At 43.7% G+C, this 20,080-nt stretch overlaps 1 protein-coding gene across 1 annotated transcript in view; it reads right to left on the reverse strand.

Annotated features, from left to right (window-relative positions):
- Positions 1-20,080, reverse strand: part of MYLK4 (myosin light chain kinase family member 4) — an 89,726-nt gene that overhangs the window by 21,067 nt on the left and 48,579 nt on the right. Inside the window, exons 3-6 of the mRNA XM_073005615.1 lie at positions 8,413-8,488; positions 4,169-4,274; positions 778-871; positions 591-700 (exon numbers count right to left, since the gene is read on the reverse strand). Coding sequence (XP_072861716.1) covers positions 591-700; positions 778-871; positions 4,169-4,274; positions 8,413-8,488 — 386 coding nt within the window. The remainder of the gene's footprint in view (positions 1-590; positions 701-777; positions 872-4,168; positions 4,275-8,412; positions 8,489-20,080) is intronic.

Consider the following 20,080-nt stretch of genomic DNA (forward strand, 5'->3'; position numbering starts at 1 on the left):
TGTGGCATTTACAGTTTATCAAGTATTACAAATAGTCTAGAGATTATTTAAAGTGCTCGGGGGGTGGGCATAGATTATATGCAAAAGACTACGCCATTTTATATCAGGAACTTGAGTGTCCTCTGGTTATGATATTTGTGGGGATCCTGGGACCCTCTCAGATTCCAAGTAATGACTGTACTCGGTTTCTAACTAACCAGTCCTTATGTTTTTATAAAGGTGAGTTTAAATGGAAGCTTCTTAGCCCGAATCATCAACCGTTTTTGACATGTGAATACGGTGAAATAAGATGTAGCTCAAAAACCACTTTCCTCCAGGTTGCCCTGGCTAGTATTTAAGCTTGATTTTTGACAAACAGCTTAGATGCAAAGCTAGATCTGCTTGGTCCCGCTACTTCTTATCAATAAAATCCCGTATGGAGACGCGTAATCCCAAGTCATTTCCCTTCGAGAACTGATGAGATTGTGTGATCTGCGCAAATCAGAGTCTGTGGGGACAAGCTTGGTTCTGGCCCCGCTGCAGCAGGACAGAGCTACCGACGCACAGTCACGGTCATGAGTGGGTCAGGGAGGGGCAGAGGGGATACGCACTACTCCATGACCAGGACAATGTCGTCCTTAGACTCAAAGGCATCGTACAGCTGGATGAGGTTTGCGTGGTCCAGCTGGTTCATGACGCTGATCTCGTTCTTCACCTCCTCCTGAGAAGCAGGAAACAGTGCATTAGTGTGGCCAAGACAGGGCAGGGAGACAGGGGACCACCTCCCACAGGCTGTACCTTGTCCTTCATGCCTCTGGTCTTGATGATTTTGGCTGCCAGCTTCAGACCTGTGGCCGTCTCCTCACACTTGTGAACCTGGCCGAAACGCCCTCTGCCAAAAAAGAGGAAGCGGCGTAGCATGAGGCCCTGTGGTCAGCTGCCACGTAGACAGCACACAGTGGCCCCAGTATTTCTCCTGCTAAGTCTGGATGAGCAGCCCTATGAGGAGTTCTTTCCATAAACTTCTAGAACAGTATTTGTCAAGGTGTGGTCTGTGGGTCACTTGCATCAGAATCACCTGGGAGCTGTTAAGAAAGCAGGTTTCAGCTGGGCGCGGTGGTTCACGCCTGTAATCCCAGCACTTTGGATGGCCGAGGCGGGAGGATCACGCGGTTAGGAGTTCGAGACCAGCCTGGTCAACATAATGAAACCCCGTCTCTACTAAAAATACAAAAAATTAGCCAGATGTGGTGGCACGGGCCTGTAATCCCAGCTACTTGGGAGGTTGAGGCAGGAGAATCACGTGAACCCAGAAGGCGGAGGTTGCAGTGAGTGGAGATCACGCCATTGCACTCCAGCCCAGGTGACAGTGCAAGACTCCATCTCAAAAAAAAAAAAAAAAATGAATCCAGGATTCTGGGCCCTACCCCAGACCTTCTGAGGCAGGAATCCAGGGGTAGGCCCCAGAGTCTACATTTCAGCACATTTCTTGGGTGATTCATATGCACCCTAACATTTGAGAACCACTTTTACAGACAATGAAGAACCTTTCTAAATACATATGAGTGTTATAAGCTGGGCTTTGTCAGCATATGAACAAGAGAGCCCACCTTCAGATATATAAAATTATTTTTGAAAACTGCATATGTAACAGTACTGCATATATATCCATATAGTCAAGACTGCGTATTGCCCAGTCACCTATGAGCTCGAATATAATCGTAAGACAGCTTCTTACCTATATAATCACATACAGATGTGCACAGTTGCGAGCAGTTTTAAATCTAATTTGCTTACTTTGATTTCTTATTTAGTAAAATAAGCTAGAACACGTGTCCCTGCTCTGCAATGGTGGATGTCACAGTCGGGAGTGAGGAACAGCTTCCCTAGCAACACAGTGAACCTGAGGCAAGCCCTATGACAAGGCAGAGGACTTCAACGATGAAAGTCATGGCAACGCTGGACAGATGCAGGAGCACTGACGGCCGCCACATCCCATCCTGGGGCTGCACACCCAGCACAGAGGCAGATGGATCTTGGAGAATGAAATAGGATTACCATAAACATAGCCACGGGGTGACTTCAATTCCAACCTCTGTTCCAGATGGAGTCTCTATGGGAATACGTGGACACAGGCCCAGCCACCTCTTAAGCGGCTGTTATGAAAATGTTTTGTTTTGTTTTTCCCTTCACTAGCAATGGCCCCAGAACCTCCTGAGCCAGCAGTGGTGCCCATCACTGTCTGACTTCCCGGCTCCTTCAACCCTCTGACTCTTTCTCCTGATTTATTCTGCAAGGGCCCTGAAGGTTGAGGCCAACTCCCAGGATTCATGCTGGTTCAACACAGTGATAACCTTACGCTCACTGAACATGCCAAGCAGGGATGACAGATACCCTCGAGGTCACAGGGCAGGAGATGAACCCCCAGGAAAATTCAGGGGCCTGCCCCTGTGGGCAGGTGTTTTGGGATCCAGTGATCCTTGGCATGTTGCAATATTTCTGCCAAAAGTAAAAGATAAATTGCTGCATCTTGAACCTCCTACCACTAAAAAGGAGGTGCAGCACTTGGTGATGTCTGCATTTTGAAGGCATCCACACACATTTGATCATGCTCCTCTAACTTATTTGCTGAGTGAATTATGGCTGCCAATTTTGGTGAAGCCCATAACAAGCGCTGACGGGCAGCTGGTCTAGACTGCAGTACCAAAGAGAAGATCCCATGGTGCCCAAACAGACAGAAAGGAAGTTTCGAAGGAGCAATTGACAAACCTTGACCAGAAAAACATCACAAATCCTGGGAATTCTTTCAAAGCTTCTTCTGCAAATAACTATTCTCGGTTAGAGAAATACTTGCTGGCTTGCCACTGATGTCCCTGAAGACCCAAATACCTCAGGCTTCCATGGCACCAGTTCATGCTGTGGAATTCCTGTCTCTCCCTCAGCCCTTCCCCGCAGTCTCATGGGGCATTCTATGAGATCAGCCAGATCAGGAAAGGAAAGTCCAGGTGGTTCCATTCCGTGGAGGGCAAAGAAATACGGAGTGGGAAGAGGAAGAAGGGACTTCACGAATATCAATGACTCCCTGAAGACCACTTGCAGAAGCCTGAGCTGCAGTAGCAATGCATGCTTTCTTTGTGTTGGTGAGTACATTTTGTATGCATACGTGCAGATGTTCTGCTTTCCTCTTCCTATTTTACACAGACATGCTGATGGCAGCAAACGTTATAATTTAGACTTTGAGTTACAAGATATCATAGGGGGGTTGTGAAAGAAGTAGAAGAAAGAAAGAACACCCTCTCCCCACCCCCAGCATGAAGCTGGTCCCTGATGGACTTTAATTTTCTTTCTGGCTTTTTTTCTTTTTGTTTTTCGTTTTTGTTTTTTTTTTTTTTTTTTTTTGAGACAGAGTCTTACTCCATCACCAGGCTGGAATGCAGGGGCCTGATCTCAGCTCACTGCAACCTCCGACTCCCTGGTTCAAGCGATTTTCCTGCCTCAGCCTCCTGAGTAGCTGGGGTTACAGGCATGTGCCACCACACTCAGCTAATTTTTGTATTTTTAATAGAGACGGAGTTTTACCATGTTGATTAGGATGGTCTCGAACTCCTGACCTCAAGTGATCTGCCCGCCTCGGTTTCCCAAAATGCTAGGATTACAAGCGTGAGTCACCATGCCTGGCCTTTAATCTTCCTTCTTTAGGGAGAGTGTGCATTTAAATGTCCCTAAAATAAGTTATTTGCTGAGCAAAGTAATCAATTGAAATGGATAATAGTAATTAATATAGTAACAACATAAATGAAAAACCAGCAGCAATGACAGAAAGACCTAATACAGGCCACAAGAACTACACGCTGTTGACTCATTTCTATGTTCTGTCTCCTGGAGCCTGCACTATGGCTTTGGACAGCTGGTCAACCTTCTGGTGACTCACAATGGGTTTTTCTTTCTTTTAGACATTACAACATGGGAAGTAAAGCAGATAATAAACGTGGAGTTTAGTCACCACATTAACCTTTCTGGCATCAGTGACAATTTTCAGAAATGAATACGGTTTCTTAAAATGTTTGTTTCTAACGTTTCTAGTTCTCAGGTCAAGACAGGCAGACATTTACGAAGTCATCTGGCCCTGTGTCTTTGCACACTCTCCTCTTTTGTTGAGAGAATGCTAATAATATTCAGCATTACTCACCCTCCTAGGATTTCTGTCTTGCTCACAGTATAGAAGCTGTTGACCGCTCCTTGCTTGGCTGTCACAATACGATGATCAAATGGGGCAGGAGGAGCCGGGATGTCAACTAGAAGGTGAGAGAAACAGAAGGGCCATCTGTCAAGCAGGCTGACCTCGTTAAGGCAGCAAGCCTGGGCCTCATAGTAAAAATGTGCTCATTTAATAACAAAATACAAGGAGCCATCTGTTTGATTCCTAATGATCCAGGGATATAAATTTCCACTTGAGATTATGAGCTGTGACTCATAAAGGTGATCCTGACACCTCTGAGAAACAGTGTCAGGGCGGCTCAATGGTTGTCCATACCATCTTCAAGATCACTTTTAGAAATGTTAAAATAGTTGAAAATTTCCAACCCAACACAGTCCAAACAGGTAATACTTCCAAGCCTCAGACCATTCAAATTCAAACGTGAGAAATTGTTTGATCCATTTTTTAAATGCATTACTGATATAATCCATTATTTTAATTAAAGCAGAGAGAAAAAAGAAAAATGAAACATTTCTTCATGTTATTGAAATGCTTGATATTATATATTACTTTCCAAAATGTCTTGGACTTTATTTAAGACACATTTAAGGCACAAAGATGAATTTTTCCTGGCTGGCTGGAAATAAAACACCCAATAAAACCAGGTAAGTGTGTATTCAACAGTGATCAAATTTCTCCCACTTTCTCCCCTTCCACCTTAAGTGTTTAAACGCTCGTCCACATCAGCAACAGCTCTAAAATACAGAATTGCTCAGGGATATTCCTCCCAGTATTCTTTTACCTTTCCATGACTACTGCTGTTAAAATTGGCTTGCCGTGAACCTGCTCATTCTCTGCTAATTCATTTATTAAGCAGCTACTGCATGCATACAATAAGAATACAAAGGGAGGTAAGTAACAGTTTTGCTTTCCAAAAAATCTACATTTATTTAACAAACGTTTCTTGAGCATTTACCTTGTTCCAGACACTCTGCCAAGTGTTCATATTTTTTTAAAATTCAGAATATAAATCTCTGGGAATCTGATTTGATATGGACATCACCTCTCACAGTGTAAATATGCTGAAAACTGAAGTCACGTGAGAAGCGTCTTGGTAACATTCACTGTTTCAGATTAATAAAAGAGGGAGTTAAATACACAAGCGGCATCGAAATGGCGTTCCATCTCCTGCGGGCTGTTAGACTAAATGAAATTTAGTCTGCAGTGCTTGCTGGAAAAGGTTAAAGAGCCTTAAAAGGCCCGTACAAAAGCCACTTCCTACCCAAACGGGTGGCGCCATCTTGCCCTCAGGTCTCCATCCCCGCGGGCTCCTGAGGCGGCCCTGGGAGCGCCTCCGCTTTCCTCTGCTTGCCTGTGTCTTCTGACACGTGGGTTCCCCCCGTGCCCACTACGTCTACCCTGCGCTTTCACTGCCCTGGTTGACCAGGCGGCCTCTGCCACTCTATGCTGACTGCTGCCCGGGCACTCCGGTCGGCATTCGAGAACATGGATCCTGCTGCGGAACCTCCCGGGATTCGTGGGGGTAGAAATGGCCCCTGTGCTGCTGACACTCCTGGAAAGTCAAGTCCAGTTGCAGCTCTCAAAGTTCCAAGAAGAAAAGAGTCAGAGGGTGAAACTTCTTAGAACGAAGGCTTTTCTTAAAACAGTGTTTTGGTGCCGGGTGCCGTGGCTCCCGCCTGTAATTCCAGCACTTTGGGAGGCCAAGACGGGCGGATCACGAGGTCAGGAGATCGAGACCATCCTCGCTGACACGGTGAAACCCCGTCTCTACTAAAAAATATACAAAAAACGAGCCGGGCGTGGTGGCGGCGCCTGTAATTCCAGCTACCGGGGAGGCTGAGGCAGGAGAAGGGCGGGAACCCGGGAGGCGGAGCTTGCAGTGAGCCAAGATGGCGCCACCGCACCCGAGCCTGGGCCACAGAGCGAGACTTCGTCTCAAAAAAAACACAAAAACCAGTGTTTTGGTGAGGAGGACGTGAGCTCCGTGACAGAGGGGACCATTTCGGTGCTTGGAGAGGAAATGGAGCAGCATGCCCCCCATCGAGTCTACGGGTGTAGATAAGCAGGGTCCCGGGGAATGTCTCCACTGGCCAAACCGTGACCCCACGTTATTCCACTGGCGCTTAACAAAAGCCGTCATTCTGTGAATACCTAACTAATCTGATCTTCATTTTTTCACGTCCTTTCCTTAGAGAAGAGAGAAATTATTAAATTATAGCATGATAAAAGAAGCAATAATCTGTCTGAACCTTTTTTTTTTTTTTTTTTTTGAGATGGAGTCTCGCTCTGTCGCCCAGGCTGGAGTGCGGTGGCGTGATCTCGGCTCACTGCAAGCTCCACCTCCTGGGTTCCCGCCATTCTCCTGCCTCAGCCTCCCGAGTAGCTGGGACTACAGGCGCCCGCCACCGCGGCCAGCTAATTTTTTGTATTTTTAGGAGAGACAAGGTTTCACTGTGTTAGCCAGGATGGTCTCGATCCCCTGACCTCATGGTCCGCCCGCGTCGGCCTCCCAAAGTGCTGGGATTACAGGCGTGAGCCACCGCACCCGGCCAATCTCTCTGAATCTTAAGGGCAGTAAGACTCAACAATTATCAGTGGAAGAATTGACCTAATTTCCATTTCTCAGCAGCTCTCGACCTTACTGAACACATCTGGCAGTGATGAAGTTTCTTTCTTAGCAATCATTAGTATTTACGCTTAATTCTTGGAAAATTAAATTTCTCCAAGATGAGGTTTCAGATACATTATTAAAAAATGAAGTAAGAATTATGTTTTAAATCCCTAAAAAAGACCACACAAGTGTTTTGATACTTTTGGTTCCAAATAGATACTGTGATATGTGATTACTCATAACTTTGAGTAGTTCATTTTAATTGGCTACAATATTACCTTAATCTACATGTGAAACTGTGTAGTTGAGAAAGAAAGTCATTCAATAATCTACATCTTACTTCATCCTCACTATATTTCATCCTCACTATATTTGGGAAAATTATTATTTATAATGGAGTAGGTAAGTTTTCTCAGATTTAAGTTTTTAAATTACAGATAAATCAGTCATTATTTAATTCTTGTCTTTAGGAAGGATATGTTCTGTATTGCTAAAAATAAAAATGTTTTACTTGATCTTTAAAAAATACTGATTCCTGTGGGCACTATTAATTATCATCTTTGTCCACCAGTTGGTAGAAAACATAGAAAATAATAAAATGCCTGAAAATATCACAGGCAAGAAGAAAAAATAATGGCAAGAAAATGTGGCCATGAAAAATTCATGTAAGCTGGAAAACTGAGTTATAAATCATCACTTCAAAACTCTCTTCATTTATCCTTTTAATAAGGCCTTAAACTGCAGTGGCACATAGATCTACAGAAAGCATTGCTGTGGATATGCAATGCTGTAACCCTACCTTTCAGGAAATTGGTCACCATTAGTCTGATACATGTATTGATTTTTATTTTGACATTGGTCCAGCACTGTCTCATGTACAGTTGCCAGTTCTCTTTTCTTCTCAGCTTCTCTTCCACTAGCATCTTCCTTATAAGTAAACCCGTTTTCTCTTCTTCGGACACTGGGTGTCCATTTTTATCCACAGTGGCTTGTTTTTCATTCACAGCACTATCACTTTCCTGTCTATTCACGCTCTCTGTGCTTGAAATGTCTGTTCCATCTATATTCTCTCTTGGAGCTATAGAATTTCTTGGAGCAAAATCTTCTACTTTGTCTTGTCTTTTTGTATGAAATATGGCAAAACGTCTATGAACTAGAGAGGCACTGGTCTTCTCAGCATTTTTCTTGTTGAGTTTATTAACCTTTTCTTTCTCAGAGGAGAGCTGATTCTTCTGGGTAGATCTCTCTAGAAGCCACCATAGGACACAAAATATTTTAATGGAGAATGTAGGTGATCAGTACAATTTTGGCTTTCTATAATGGCATCTTTATCCAGGTTTCTTTTTATCAGCAGATATAAGCTTTTAAAAGCAGAGTGGAAGGAAATATGACCAATTGGGTTCCAAAAGATTTTCTTGTTTGTAAGTAGTAAGACCCAAAGACAAGCAAAAAAAAAGGGGGGAGGGGGTATTTTTTTTTAAATACCAACATCACTTCTTCCTACACAGGGCTTTATGAATGTGCAACTTCCTCTGAATAACAACAGGACTTTTATAACAGGACTTTCTTTATTCATAACTATCTAGTTTTCTAAAGATGTTACCTGCAAGGGCTGATGTCCTTTTGCTTTTGACAGGCATCCTTTCCGTCAGGTCGGCGTTTGACCACACCTCCTTCGCCTGTGGAGGCACAATTGAGTAACTGAAGTTACATATCACATCTGGGCTTTTCAACCTCAGCACTCCTGACACTTGCGCTGGATGATTCTGTGTGGTGGGGAATGTCATGAGCATTACAGGATAGCAGCATCGCTGGCCTCTATCCACCAGATGCCAGTAGCACCCTCCCTCCCAGTTGTGAGGACCGAAAAGATCTCCAGAGATCCATAAATGGGGAGCAAAATCACCCATCACCCCAGAGTGAAAACTACTATATTATACGATTCAAACATAGGGAAAAAAAACAGTGAAATTAATAGTAATGTAGAGGGCAGAACTGTCCGAATTAATGAAAGCCCATATAGACTACAGTATCTGAAATGAACTCACTATTTTCAAAGAAATTCTGTAAAACTGTCATTATGGAAAAAGCCCATCTTCATGAATAGATGAAAGGATATAATAATGTGTACATCACCCTTGACTTCTGTTTAAATTGTCTTGATATGGTTTACATATAAATCAAATAGAAATGAGAGGATACCTGTGAATGGGCTCTGTAAACCAGAGAGTAGGAGATGAAAGTCAGCTTTATAAACGGAACCTTTGCAGTGCTTAGAACAGATGGCCTTTTTCCTAAGAGGATAAACATTCTTCTCAGTCCTGGAGTCTCTGAATTAGTTGAGCAAACTGTTAGCTAATGTACCCCATATAAAAGGGAAACATTAACCCAATCCACCCAAATTATCACAACTCCTAAAGTTATGCATTATAAATTAATGACATTGTGTGGATGTCCAAAAAAGTATTTATTTTCCCTTTGAAACACAACATAATTTGCCTTCAGCTGATTTGCAAGCATGAAACACCATGGAAGTTCAGAGCACAGAGATCAAGACAAATTGCAAATGTGCTTTATTTCTTTCTTTCTTTTTTTTTTTTTTAGACGGAGTTTCGCTCTTGTCACCCAGGCTGGAGTGCAATGTCGCGATCTTGGCTCACTGCAACCTCCACCTCCCAGGTTCAGGCGATTCTCCTACCTCAGCCTCCTGAGTAGCTGGGACTACAGGCATCTGCCACCACCATGTCTGGCTAATTTTTTGTATTTTCAGTAGAGACGGGGTTTTGCCACGTCTGCCAGGCTGGTCTTGAACTCCTGACCTCAGGTGATCCGCCTGCCTCGGCCTCCCAAAGTGCTGGGATTACAGGTGTGAGCCACCACGTCCGGCCACAAATGTGCTTTTAAACAATTCAGGGGGCAGCTCCATGGATTCAGAGTATTTCCATTTTTCAGATGGTGAACTTACAACATGAAGGCATGTTTAGTAAACCTGTGGAAAGCCAAGGCTGGAAGTGAGAGCTTCAGAGTTTCTCTTTCTCTTAAAGTTTCTCTTTAAGTGAAAGTCCAGAGATGACACTTGCCTACTTTTCCCTCTGCAGGGAAAATGGGCTGCTGCTGCTTCAAGCAAAGCCGACTGCTCCCTCCTCTGTGCTTGCACAGAACTCAGCACATAGCCCTAACCCTGGTATTCCTTATAACACTTTTAAGCCTTTTTTCCGGTCAATTTCCCATGGGATTGTGGACTTCTAGTGGGCAAAAAGACTGGTTCATCTTTGACTTCCTGGCGATTACTTCAGAGACCAGTACGTAGTGATGATGGTGATGATGATGATGATGGTAGTGGCATGATGGTGGTGATCATGATGGTGGTAGTGGTGGTGGTGGTGATGGTGGTAGTGGTGGTGGTGGTGATGGTGGTAGTGGTGGTGGTGATGGTGGTAGTGGTGGTGGTGGTGATGGTGGTAGTGGTGGTGGTGGTAGTAGCAGTGGTTGTGGTGGTAGTCATGGTGGTAGTGGTAATGATGGTGGTGGCCGTGATGGTGGTGGTAGTGGTAGTGCTGGTGGTGGTGACTGTAGTGGTGATAGTGGTTGTAGTGGTGATGGTGGTGATCATGGTAATGATGGTGGTAGTGGTAATGATGGTGGTGGCCGTGATGGTGGTGGTAGTGGTAGTGCTGGTGGTGGTGACTGTAGTGGTGATAGTGGTTGTAGTGGTGATGGAAGTGATCATGGTAATGATGGTGGTAGTGGTAATGATGGTGGTGGTCGTGATGGTGGTGGTAGTGGTAGTGGTGATGGTGGTGACTGTAGTGGTGATAGTGGTTGTAGTGGTGATGGTGGTGATCATGGTAATGATGGTGGTAGTGGTGATGGCTACCATGTATTGTGCACACACACTATGCACCAGTCACTCTTTTAAGCACTTTGTTTACCCGGTTGCTCCTCCTAACAGCCCTTTAAGATAGATACTATTAGCCCCATTGTATAAATGAAGTTAGGTAATTTCCAAAGGTTATAAAGTTTAGAAATGGTAGAGCTAGGATTCTAACCCAGCTGTCTACTTCAGCCTGTGCACCTAACTACCACACTATACTGTCTTTCTGGGGGAAAAAAAAAAAAGATAGAAAGACTATAGCCAAGTTACATGATTCATATTTATTGAGATCTACTACATAGTTGGCACCACAAAAGAAAAGAAAAATGATTAAGAGAGAAGGTCATAAATCAAAAACAAATTAGCAGAGTGAAGAGATAAATATTTGTCAAAAGATTACAGTTAACATGGAAGAGAAGCAAAAAAAGAAAAGAAGACAGAGAATTTAAGTCCAATTTTGAAAGCATATATCCAAATTAGTTGAATAAGACAGTTTAACCAATTGTGTTTAAGATGTTTTATAACTGTCCCTTTATTCTTCCCTTTTGAAATGAAAACTCTGGTGTATCAATAGACATTGTGCTTCTGGGTTTATTCTGTGTGGCATGAACGCAATGATATAAGCATACGTTGATTTAATAATGAAAACTGGTATGTATCAGTCAATTTCAGCCCATCAAAGTATATAAAATTGAGCAGCTGGCTGTAAGACTCTGTGGAGCACTGATAGATCCACATTTGCCTCTGAAGCCACCTGAGTATCAGGTGGAAAAGTCCACATGCTGGGCCAATATTCCTTGGGTTCGGAGTCGGACTTGACCAACAGGAGAAGCTGCCAGTATTGAGGAATATAAGAAGCCAGCTTCCCAGTGAGGCTGCTTTTTTGTTTAGTAATTATAGATCACATATGTTTTTCTATTTAAATAATGTAAGAAGGCCTTTACTCACTGCCAAAGGCTGTTACATTTTCATTTCCCTGTGTAATACTGACATCTAGAGGAACTTTGAACCGAAGAGTTTCCAACAAACAGAAGTTGTATTTCTCCTGTTCTTTCCAGGACGGCAACCAAAAATATGAAACGTTTTTACTTTGTATTTCTAAGTTATGCCTAGAAGTTGCTAAAATAGAAAGTTCAAGTGTGTAGATATATCTTATTTGTTGTACAAAAATGAAATATGTCTTCTACCGATTAAAGAGCCCAGGACCAGTGCTTTTAAGCATGAAGTTTCTGACCCAATCCTGACCATCCCCAGTTAATGGGATCAAAACCATGTCAGTGACTATGTTCCTCTGCTGAATTCACATCGATGGCTGGGATGAACCTAAGGACCTCTTTCATGCAAATTCACTTAAAAATATTTCTGTATTTGCATATGGATTCCTTTGGAACTATTTACCAATTCCTTTTATAGTAATTTATCCGTGGGTGTAGAATGACGCAGGGAAGAAAGTCTATGTGGTCCAGTTGCCCAAGTATTCAAAACACAGCTCAGGTCTGTCCACTCTGTCTGGCTTCCTAGACTGGTCTCGTAAGTGGGGCATACGTACCCAGGGGGTGTCCATAGTAGTCCTTTGGAGGGTATCAAGGACATGCTAGAACTCATTTCAATTTATCCCATTTCTTATGGATTGAATGTATCCCCCCGCCCAATATACACACACAGATTCATATATGAAAATCCTAACCCTCATGGTGATGCTATTAAAAGGTAGGGCCTTCCGAGGTGACTAGGTCATGATTGGAGAGTCCTCATGAATGGGATTCGTGCCCTTATAAGAACCAGCATGAAAGTTTGCTCCCTCTTTATGAGGAGGAGGCCACTACACACTAGTAACAGGCCCTCGCCAGGCCCTGGATCTGCCAGCAGCCTGATTTGGGACTTCTCAGCCCCCAGAACTGTGAGAAATAAAAGTTTGCTGTTTAAACCACCCAGTCCAGAATAATTTTCTATAGCAGCCCAAGCTAAGACACCATTCTTTTAACATTTTAATTTTACATATGTTTTTAAAAATATATTGATACAATTGGACACATATAAAAGTATCTCTGACATATTAAATGTTATTTATAAAAAATAAAAGTGCAGCCAGGCGCGGTGGCTCATGCCTGTAATCTCAACACTTTGGGAGGCTGAGGTGGGCAGATCACAAGGTCAGGAGTTCGAGACCAGTCCGGCCAACATAGTGAAATCCCATCTCTACCAAAAACACAAAAATTAGCTGGGCCTGGTGGTGCACACCTGTAGTCCCAGTTATCAGGAGGCTGAGGCAGGAGAATCACTTGAACCCTGGAGGTGGAGGTTGCCATGAGTCAGGATTATGCCACTGCACTCCAGCCTTGGCAACAGAGAGAGACTCCATCTCCAAAATAAAATAAAATAAAGTGCATGTAGTGGTTATCAATGTACATAATTTATAAATAAACATATTGGGGTGTGCTTTAAAATTTTTTACCAATGGCAGTGCAAAATCAAAATAATTTGGAGACAATTCTAGATAACACCATACTTCATACTCTGATTTTCTGAAATGCGTTTTGGAGAAGGACCATTCTAATTAGTAGGTTTGAGGGCAAGAACATAATTAGAACTATCAGCTCAATTCTTGCAAACTCTTTTTCTCCTTTTGCAAAGTACTGCTTTTAAGAGTTCAGTATTCATCGCTTGCATGACAGTTTTGATTATTTAAGCAATTTTAAGTAAGCAATTTATCCTCTTTTCTCCGTTAACCATTACATTTACTGCCATAGGATCTAGATTTGAACAGGAGGGCGGCATTGGTCCACAGGTGTGTGCCAGCTACCTGGGCATGAGTGCATTTTCACCCTACGCTACAGACCTGTCCCAGTACTACATCAAAACCCTACTTTTCCTGAAAGTGGCGGAATAACTGAAAGGGAAATTAACTCAATTGAACAACATTGTCTAATCCTTCTTTCATTTTCATTCAATAAAAATCAATTAATAAAACAGATTTGACCTTAAAAGATCATAAAGGTCCTCCAGAGGAGGACCTCAACAATACCACCATCATTTTCCGTGTTACTGCAGTGTTCTCAATATGTCTGTCTGCCCACTGGCATACGGACCCTTCTCTTCTCCTTTGTTTCCCCAGCACCGAACAGAGGGTAAGGTTCTAAAGTGTTTGGTGAAGCAATGCATGATGAAGAAAACAGTGCTTTCTGGAATGGCACTTTCATTGTGAGAACACTCTGTCATCAGGCTGCACCCCTGAAAAGCCAGGCTGCCCTAGGGGCCATCTCAGATGCATCCCTGCCACGGTGGCTCATATCCACAGCCCTGAATTTACATAGCTGATGGCTAGCCGTATCAATGGCCATGCATTTTGGGATTACAGTTGCTACAGAAAATTGTGTTCATAACATAATATATAGGGCATTCCTGGTTATATTTAAAACTGTTGCAGACAGGCCAGATAGAAGAATGGAGGAGAGCAAATATTTGTAATAATTTGTAGCTGTGACCCACAGCCTGGACTCTGACGGTGGCAGGTAGATGTTAGAGGTTGGCCACCCTGTCCTACAGCTCTGTCCTCTACTGCCAGGCTCAAGCATTGATCTTTTCAAACCTCCTCAGCTCTGAATATATCACTCGCCTGGCCTTTCTACAACAAGGGGGTTATCAGGATAAGAAAACCTGAAAGTGTATTTAAATTTTGAAAGTTCAGTGTCAAAAAGGAATAGCCTATTGGAATAAATCTGACCGGTCCGGGGCTCCACACTGTCTTTTCTTGCTAGCAGAGGATACTAGGTCATGCACCCTGAATAGCAGCTTTTCATATTACTGCTCATGGAGATGCCAAGATGAACAATTTTTGGCCATCTTAACCTAAGTTCTAGAAATACCTAAACAAAATTGTAACAATTTATAATGACTTTATTAAACTCTGATTAGGTTTCTAATGGGGGAGAGTAAAATGAATAAATCCTAGAATAATACAAACAGATGAATTTTCAGAAGAAATATGAAAACATTTTCTTGCCTGAGCATAGAAGATACTTTTAGAGATTGTTTGTAAAGTAAATCTATTCCCCTTCAACCTCAGCACACACTCAAACTCTCCATGCATGAAGCGAGGAAACCCTGAAGTCCTGGGTAATAAAAGGAATTCTCACAAAGCACAGCCTGTTTCATGGTCTGTGGGGACTGGCATGGCACAAGGCAGGACAGAGTCTGACTGACCAAACCCAGAAAGGGAAAGTGTTCACCTGTGCTCAGAACTCAGCAAGTGGATCCTCCCCAGGCTGCTGATGACATCAGATAGAATCAATCACCTGAGAAAATAACCCCGCCAGGAAAACTAAAGCCTTTCCACGCACCCACGATTACGTGCACAGTGATTCACTTGGAAGCCAAGTCAATGGGACCTTCCAAGGACACAGACCAAGAAAGGGCCTGAAGTTAAGATGTGGATTTAGGAAAGCCTAGCTAGATCATCCATCACATGAAGATGCATGGATAATTTTACTTTATTTTATTATACTATATATTGAGCTGTATCATAAGAGAAAGCATGCCACCACTTTTTTTTTTTTTTTTTTTTTTTTTTTTTTTTTGCTATGGAGTCTCGCTCTGTTGTCCAGGCTGGAGTGCAGTGGTGCAATCTCGGCTCACTGCAAGCTCCACCTCCCGAGTTCAAGCAATTCTCTGCCTCAGCCTCCCGAGTAGCTGGGATTACAGGCGCCCACCACCACACCTGGCTAATATTTTTTGTATTTTTAGTAGAGATGGGGTTTCATCATCTTGGCCAGGCTGGTCTTGAACTCCTGACCTCATGATCCACCCGCCTCAGCCTCCCAAAGTGCTGGGATTACAGTTGTGAGCCACCGCGCCCGGCTGCTACATTTAACAGCCTCTGCTAACAAGAAAAGGTCGTGTGGAGCCCAGGATGGTCAAATTTACTGCTTTAAGCTATTCCTTACTGACATCAAAACTTTTTATAAATATACTTCCAAGTTTTCTTATCCTGATATAGTCCTTTGTTATAGAAAGGGTGATATGTTCAGAGCTGAGGAGGTTGGAAAAGATCAACGCTTGAGCCTGGTGGCAGGGGATAGAGCTGTAAGATGGGGTGGCCAACCCCTAACATCTACCAGCCATGATCAGGGGCCAGGCTGTGGGTCACAGCTACATATTACTACAAATATTTGCTCTCCTCCATTCTTCCATCAATTTTAAAAAGAAACCACTTAAAATGAACAAATTAAGAACCTTCACCTACCTATGAGGCCACTGTGAGTAGTTCAATAACATAGATTTTATTTTCCCCCATCTTATACCTGTTGGATGTGCTGACACCTTATAATGAGTCTGATATTGTTATTTTCTTCCCACTGCCACCTTACCTGTCCTCCCCACAGAGAAAACGCTAAGCCCTCTGACTTGAGGCCGCTCTTTCTTTCCCTCTCAAACTGCCGTTGCTCACCCTGCCGCCCCACCACCCCACCTGCTTTTGTTATCCAAACTCTTCTAAGTTCTAGTATGTGGCTCTCAACCATCTGGGGACGTTGGACACTATTAATGCCTGGGTCCTCCCCTAAAGATTCTGATAAACTGGGTCTTGTATGGGGCCAGAACACCGGTGTTTTTTAATCCACCCACACCCCAGGGATTGTAAAGTACTAAAAGGGTGGGGAACCACTTCCTCTGTCGCCTCCGGTCACTCTGGCCTTTGTTCTGAGGCCTTCTTACCAGCCAGGCTCCCTCTGGTCACAGTTTGGAGCAATTGTAACAACACTGGAATCTCTCTTCCTCCCCCCGACAAGCAAGTCTTTGATCCTATCCAGGATGGACTATCTGGCAAATCACCGCCTCCTGCTTATCCTCCACCCAGAGATACATGTGTGGAAACGAGGCCAAGGTAACCGGCCCTGAGAACCATAAAACCTCCCTCCAAAAATGATCTACGGGGCATCCTGGGAGGGCAACAAATAAAAAATCCAGCATTCCCAACCATGTGTCTGGTCCTCTGCCTGAAAGCTTTCTGCCTTGCGTCTTGGCCAACATTTAGTAATTGAAAGTGATTTAATTCCTCCATTAAAATGGAGGCAAGCAGAAGAGAGGAGGACTCAGGCTGAGGTGGAGAAGTATCGCCTTTCAGGGCATAGAAGTATTTATAGCACTTTGGGTAAAAGTATATCTAAAAACTATACATCAAGGGATGCTTTGCCTTCTTGGGGTTCCGTCACCGGAATAGCACCTGAGCATTTCAAAAACTGTGCAGTGAGGCTACTAAGAAATTGAGAGCGTGAGTGCATGTGTGTGTCAACCAGCTTCAAATGGAATCACAGCTCCTCATGTTCATTTCATTAAAATGAGTCTTACTTTGTAAAATTTCCCTTTCATAACACAAGTCCAAACCTTGGAATGTTTTCGCTTGAAGTTTACAGTGTTTCTTCATCACCCAATAAAACTCTTTGATTTCTTCCCACCGCAGACAGTTTTAAGAGCCCTCATTTCACATGGGGTTCTCGGTATGCTTTTTAATTTTTATTTTAAGTTCATTTTTTATCACTTCATCTCCTGTCTCCCACTCAGAGCCTGAGTTCAGTTCAGCCTCCCCCAGCCCCGTTGAATCCCTGCAGTGGGGCACGCCAGCCGAGGCTCAGAGGGGCTTGGTGTTTCCTAGTGTGAGGCGAGGTGTGGTCCCTGGACTGCAGGAATATTTAGAGATCTGGCTTAGAGACTCACTGAGCAAACGGCTTAACCTCCTAATGGTTTGCGTTTCTGCATCTTCCCCTACACAGGAAACACACACACTGCAAAGCTGAGTGACTTTTAAAAAGCTACCTCTGAAAAGCAAAGAGATACTATAAAGCTCTTTAAAAAATGTTTCCAAATGAATGCATTTGTCTGTAATATAAACTGCGTAGGTAAAAAACTAATCAGTATGACTGTCCCCAACATTTAGTCGCCTGGTCCAGTCTATTCAAAGTGAGCTGGTGAACCCGCGGCGACGGCACCTCCTGGGAACCTGTTAGCAATGGAGAACCTCAGCCCCTCCCCACCACCCACCCAATCCAAATCTGCTCTCTAACCAATGGCCAGGTGGTTCCCATACACGTTAGAATTTCAGATGTATTGACCTAGTTAATATACGTCATGAATTGGTGTGAAGAAGCATTTTACAAAATATGTGTCCCAGCCTCGTGTGTCTGTTTACATCTTGCCTCCATCCACAAGGCGTCTGAAGAGCTAATCTCATACTTGGGTAAGCTCAGAGGGAAGCCAGTGAGGAGGGGGGAGGGAGTCGAGACAGCACTCAGCAGGGTCCGCATGCCGCTGGCCTCGCTGGCAGCAGTCGGTGGAGACCCAGCACTGTGTGGAACATCCATGGGCTGCTCAGGAGGCCCAGGACTCCCGCTGGGGCTCAGGGAAGAGCATGCATGACTAGGTTTCATGTGCCTGGAACTTTCCACTGATCTCTGGGGTCGACAGATTGCCCAAACTCAGGTCTCAGAGAAGAGCAACATTAAGGCCCAAAGAGAGGATGAAAACGAAGGCAAACCAAGCTCTAGAGAATTAGGAATGTATTCTGATGGGCCCCAAATGCAAATTATGCAGTCAGGATTAATGCAAAGAATACAGTTAGGATTAATACAAGTGCTGTAACCAGGCTACGATAAAGGTGACTATCAACTTGAAAGAAAATAAAAGTAATTGTATTTAGCACAGTTCTTACAAATCAAAATTTAGAGGCTGAAGGGTGGGGTGGGGGAGGAAGGCGGGAAGAGGAGCTGTTGATTAAAGGTACAAAGTCTCAGAGTGGAGGGATAAGTTTTAGTGAACTTATTGCATGGCTTGGTGACCGTGGTTGTTGATAACATATTGTGCATATTTCAAAATTGCTAAAAGAATAGATCTTTAACATCCTCGCCGCAAAACAGTGTTAAGTTGGTGAGGTGGTGGATGGGTTAATCAGCTTGATTGACCCTTTCTACAACGTATACGTAGATCAAAACTTCACACTGTGCCCCATGAACATACACTTGTTATTTGTCAATTAAAAATAAGTTCATTAAAAATGTTAAGTACACAGCTAGTACATAGCCTCCAACACCCTCGATCAGTCTGTGCTTTTACTCCTAAGATATGCTTAAGCCATCAATACATGAAGAACATGAACACCACGCTGAACTCTTCGGGTTCTTGTCTCGTCCTTTGTTTGATTGTGGACGTGGCGGAAATATTCAGCTGGTATGCTGGTACTGTCTTAGTTATTAAAACATGGAAATATCTCCATGCTGGCTGGTAAATAGGGGATTTTCTGAGACTCCCAGGAGCTCCTCCAACCTCCCAATCTTGCCTCCTTTCAGCCTTAGGACCGTCCTAAGACCAGTAACTACAGTGTCAGTATTTAGCATGGAGGGGGCCCCCAGGACCCTGGTCCAATGCAGTACACCCTGATACGTGAGCAAATGGGGACTCCAAGTTATTAGTGTACACACCAGGGAACAAGAGTATCATATGAAGGCACATGGCCACAACAACAGGCTGCTGGCCATGTAATATTTAATATTTAAATAAGAAGTTTTTAAAAATATTTACACTATCCCTGCAAGTTAATTATTAGGTATGGAATCAAAGTGTGCTTTGAAAGTCAAGGAGAGAGCAATAGACAACAGAGAAGAAAGGTAAAAGAGTTACTACCTTAGGCCCTGGGATGGTGGCCCTGAAATTTATAAAGCTCCTTCCCCAGAAATTCTTAATCTGTAGGTCTGGGTTGAAGCCCAAGGACATTTTTCATGAGCTCTGGGAGTGATTCTGATGCATGTGGTCCAGTGACCCTACTTTGAAAAAGCAGGTGGAACTCCTACTCATTATTCAAGACCCAATTCAGAAAGGTTTCCCTTTGTGAATTCTTCTTTTTTTTAAGAGGAGTCTCGCTCTGTCACCAGGCTGGAGTGCAGTAGCACGATCTCAGCTCACTGCAACCTCCGCCTCCTGGGTTCAAGTGATTCTCCTGCCTCAGCCTCCCAAGTAGCTGGGACTACAGACACGCACTAAGACACCCACCTAATTTTTGTATTTTTAGTAGAGAAGGCTTTCACTGTGTTGGCCAGGATGGTCTCCATCTCTTGACCTCATGATCCACCTGCCTCAGCCTCCCAAAGTGCTGGGATTAGAGGTGAATTATTTCTTAAACACTCCCCTCCTATGTGGTCTACCTAAAGAGGAGTCCACCTTCTCTCTGCCTCTGTTGGCCACACATCTTTGTGGATTTATCACACTGTGTTAAATGGTTTGTTTGCATTTCTGACCCCCTCAAGGCATCTCAGTATCTCTAGAATCTAACTCAGTGTTAGCTCATGACAGACACTGATTGATTGACTGATTTGTTGATTAGAAGGTCGGGTGGGGGAACTGATGCCAGGCT

The sequence above is a fragment of the Chlorocebus sabaeus genome, chromosome 17 (assembly GCF_047675955.1).
Source record: "Chlorocebus sabaeus isolate Y175 chromosome 17, mChlSab1.0.hap1, whole genome shotgun sequence".
In the NCBI taxonomy this organism is placed as follows: Eukaryota; Metazoa; Chordata; class Mammalia; order Primates; family Cercopithecidae; genus Chlorocebus; species Chlorocebus sabaeus.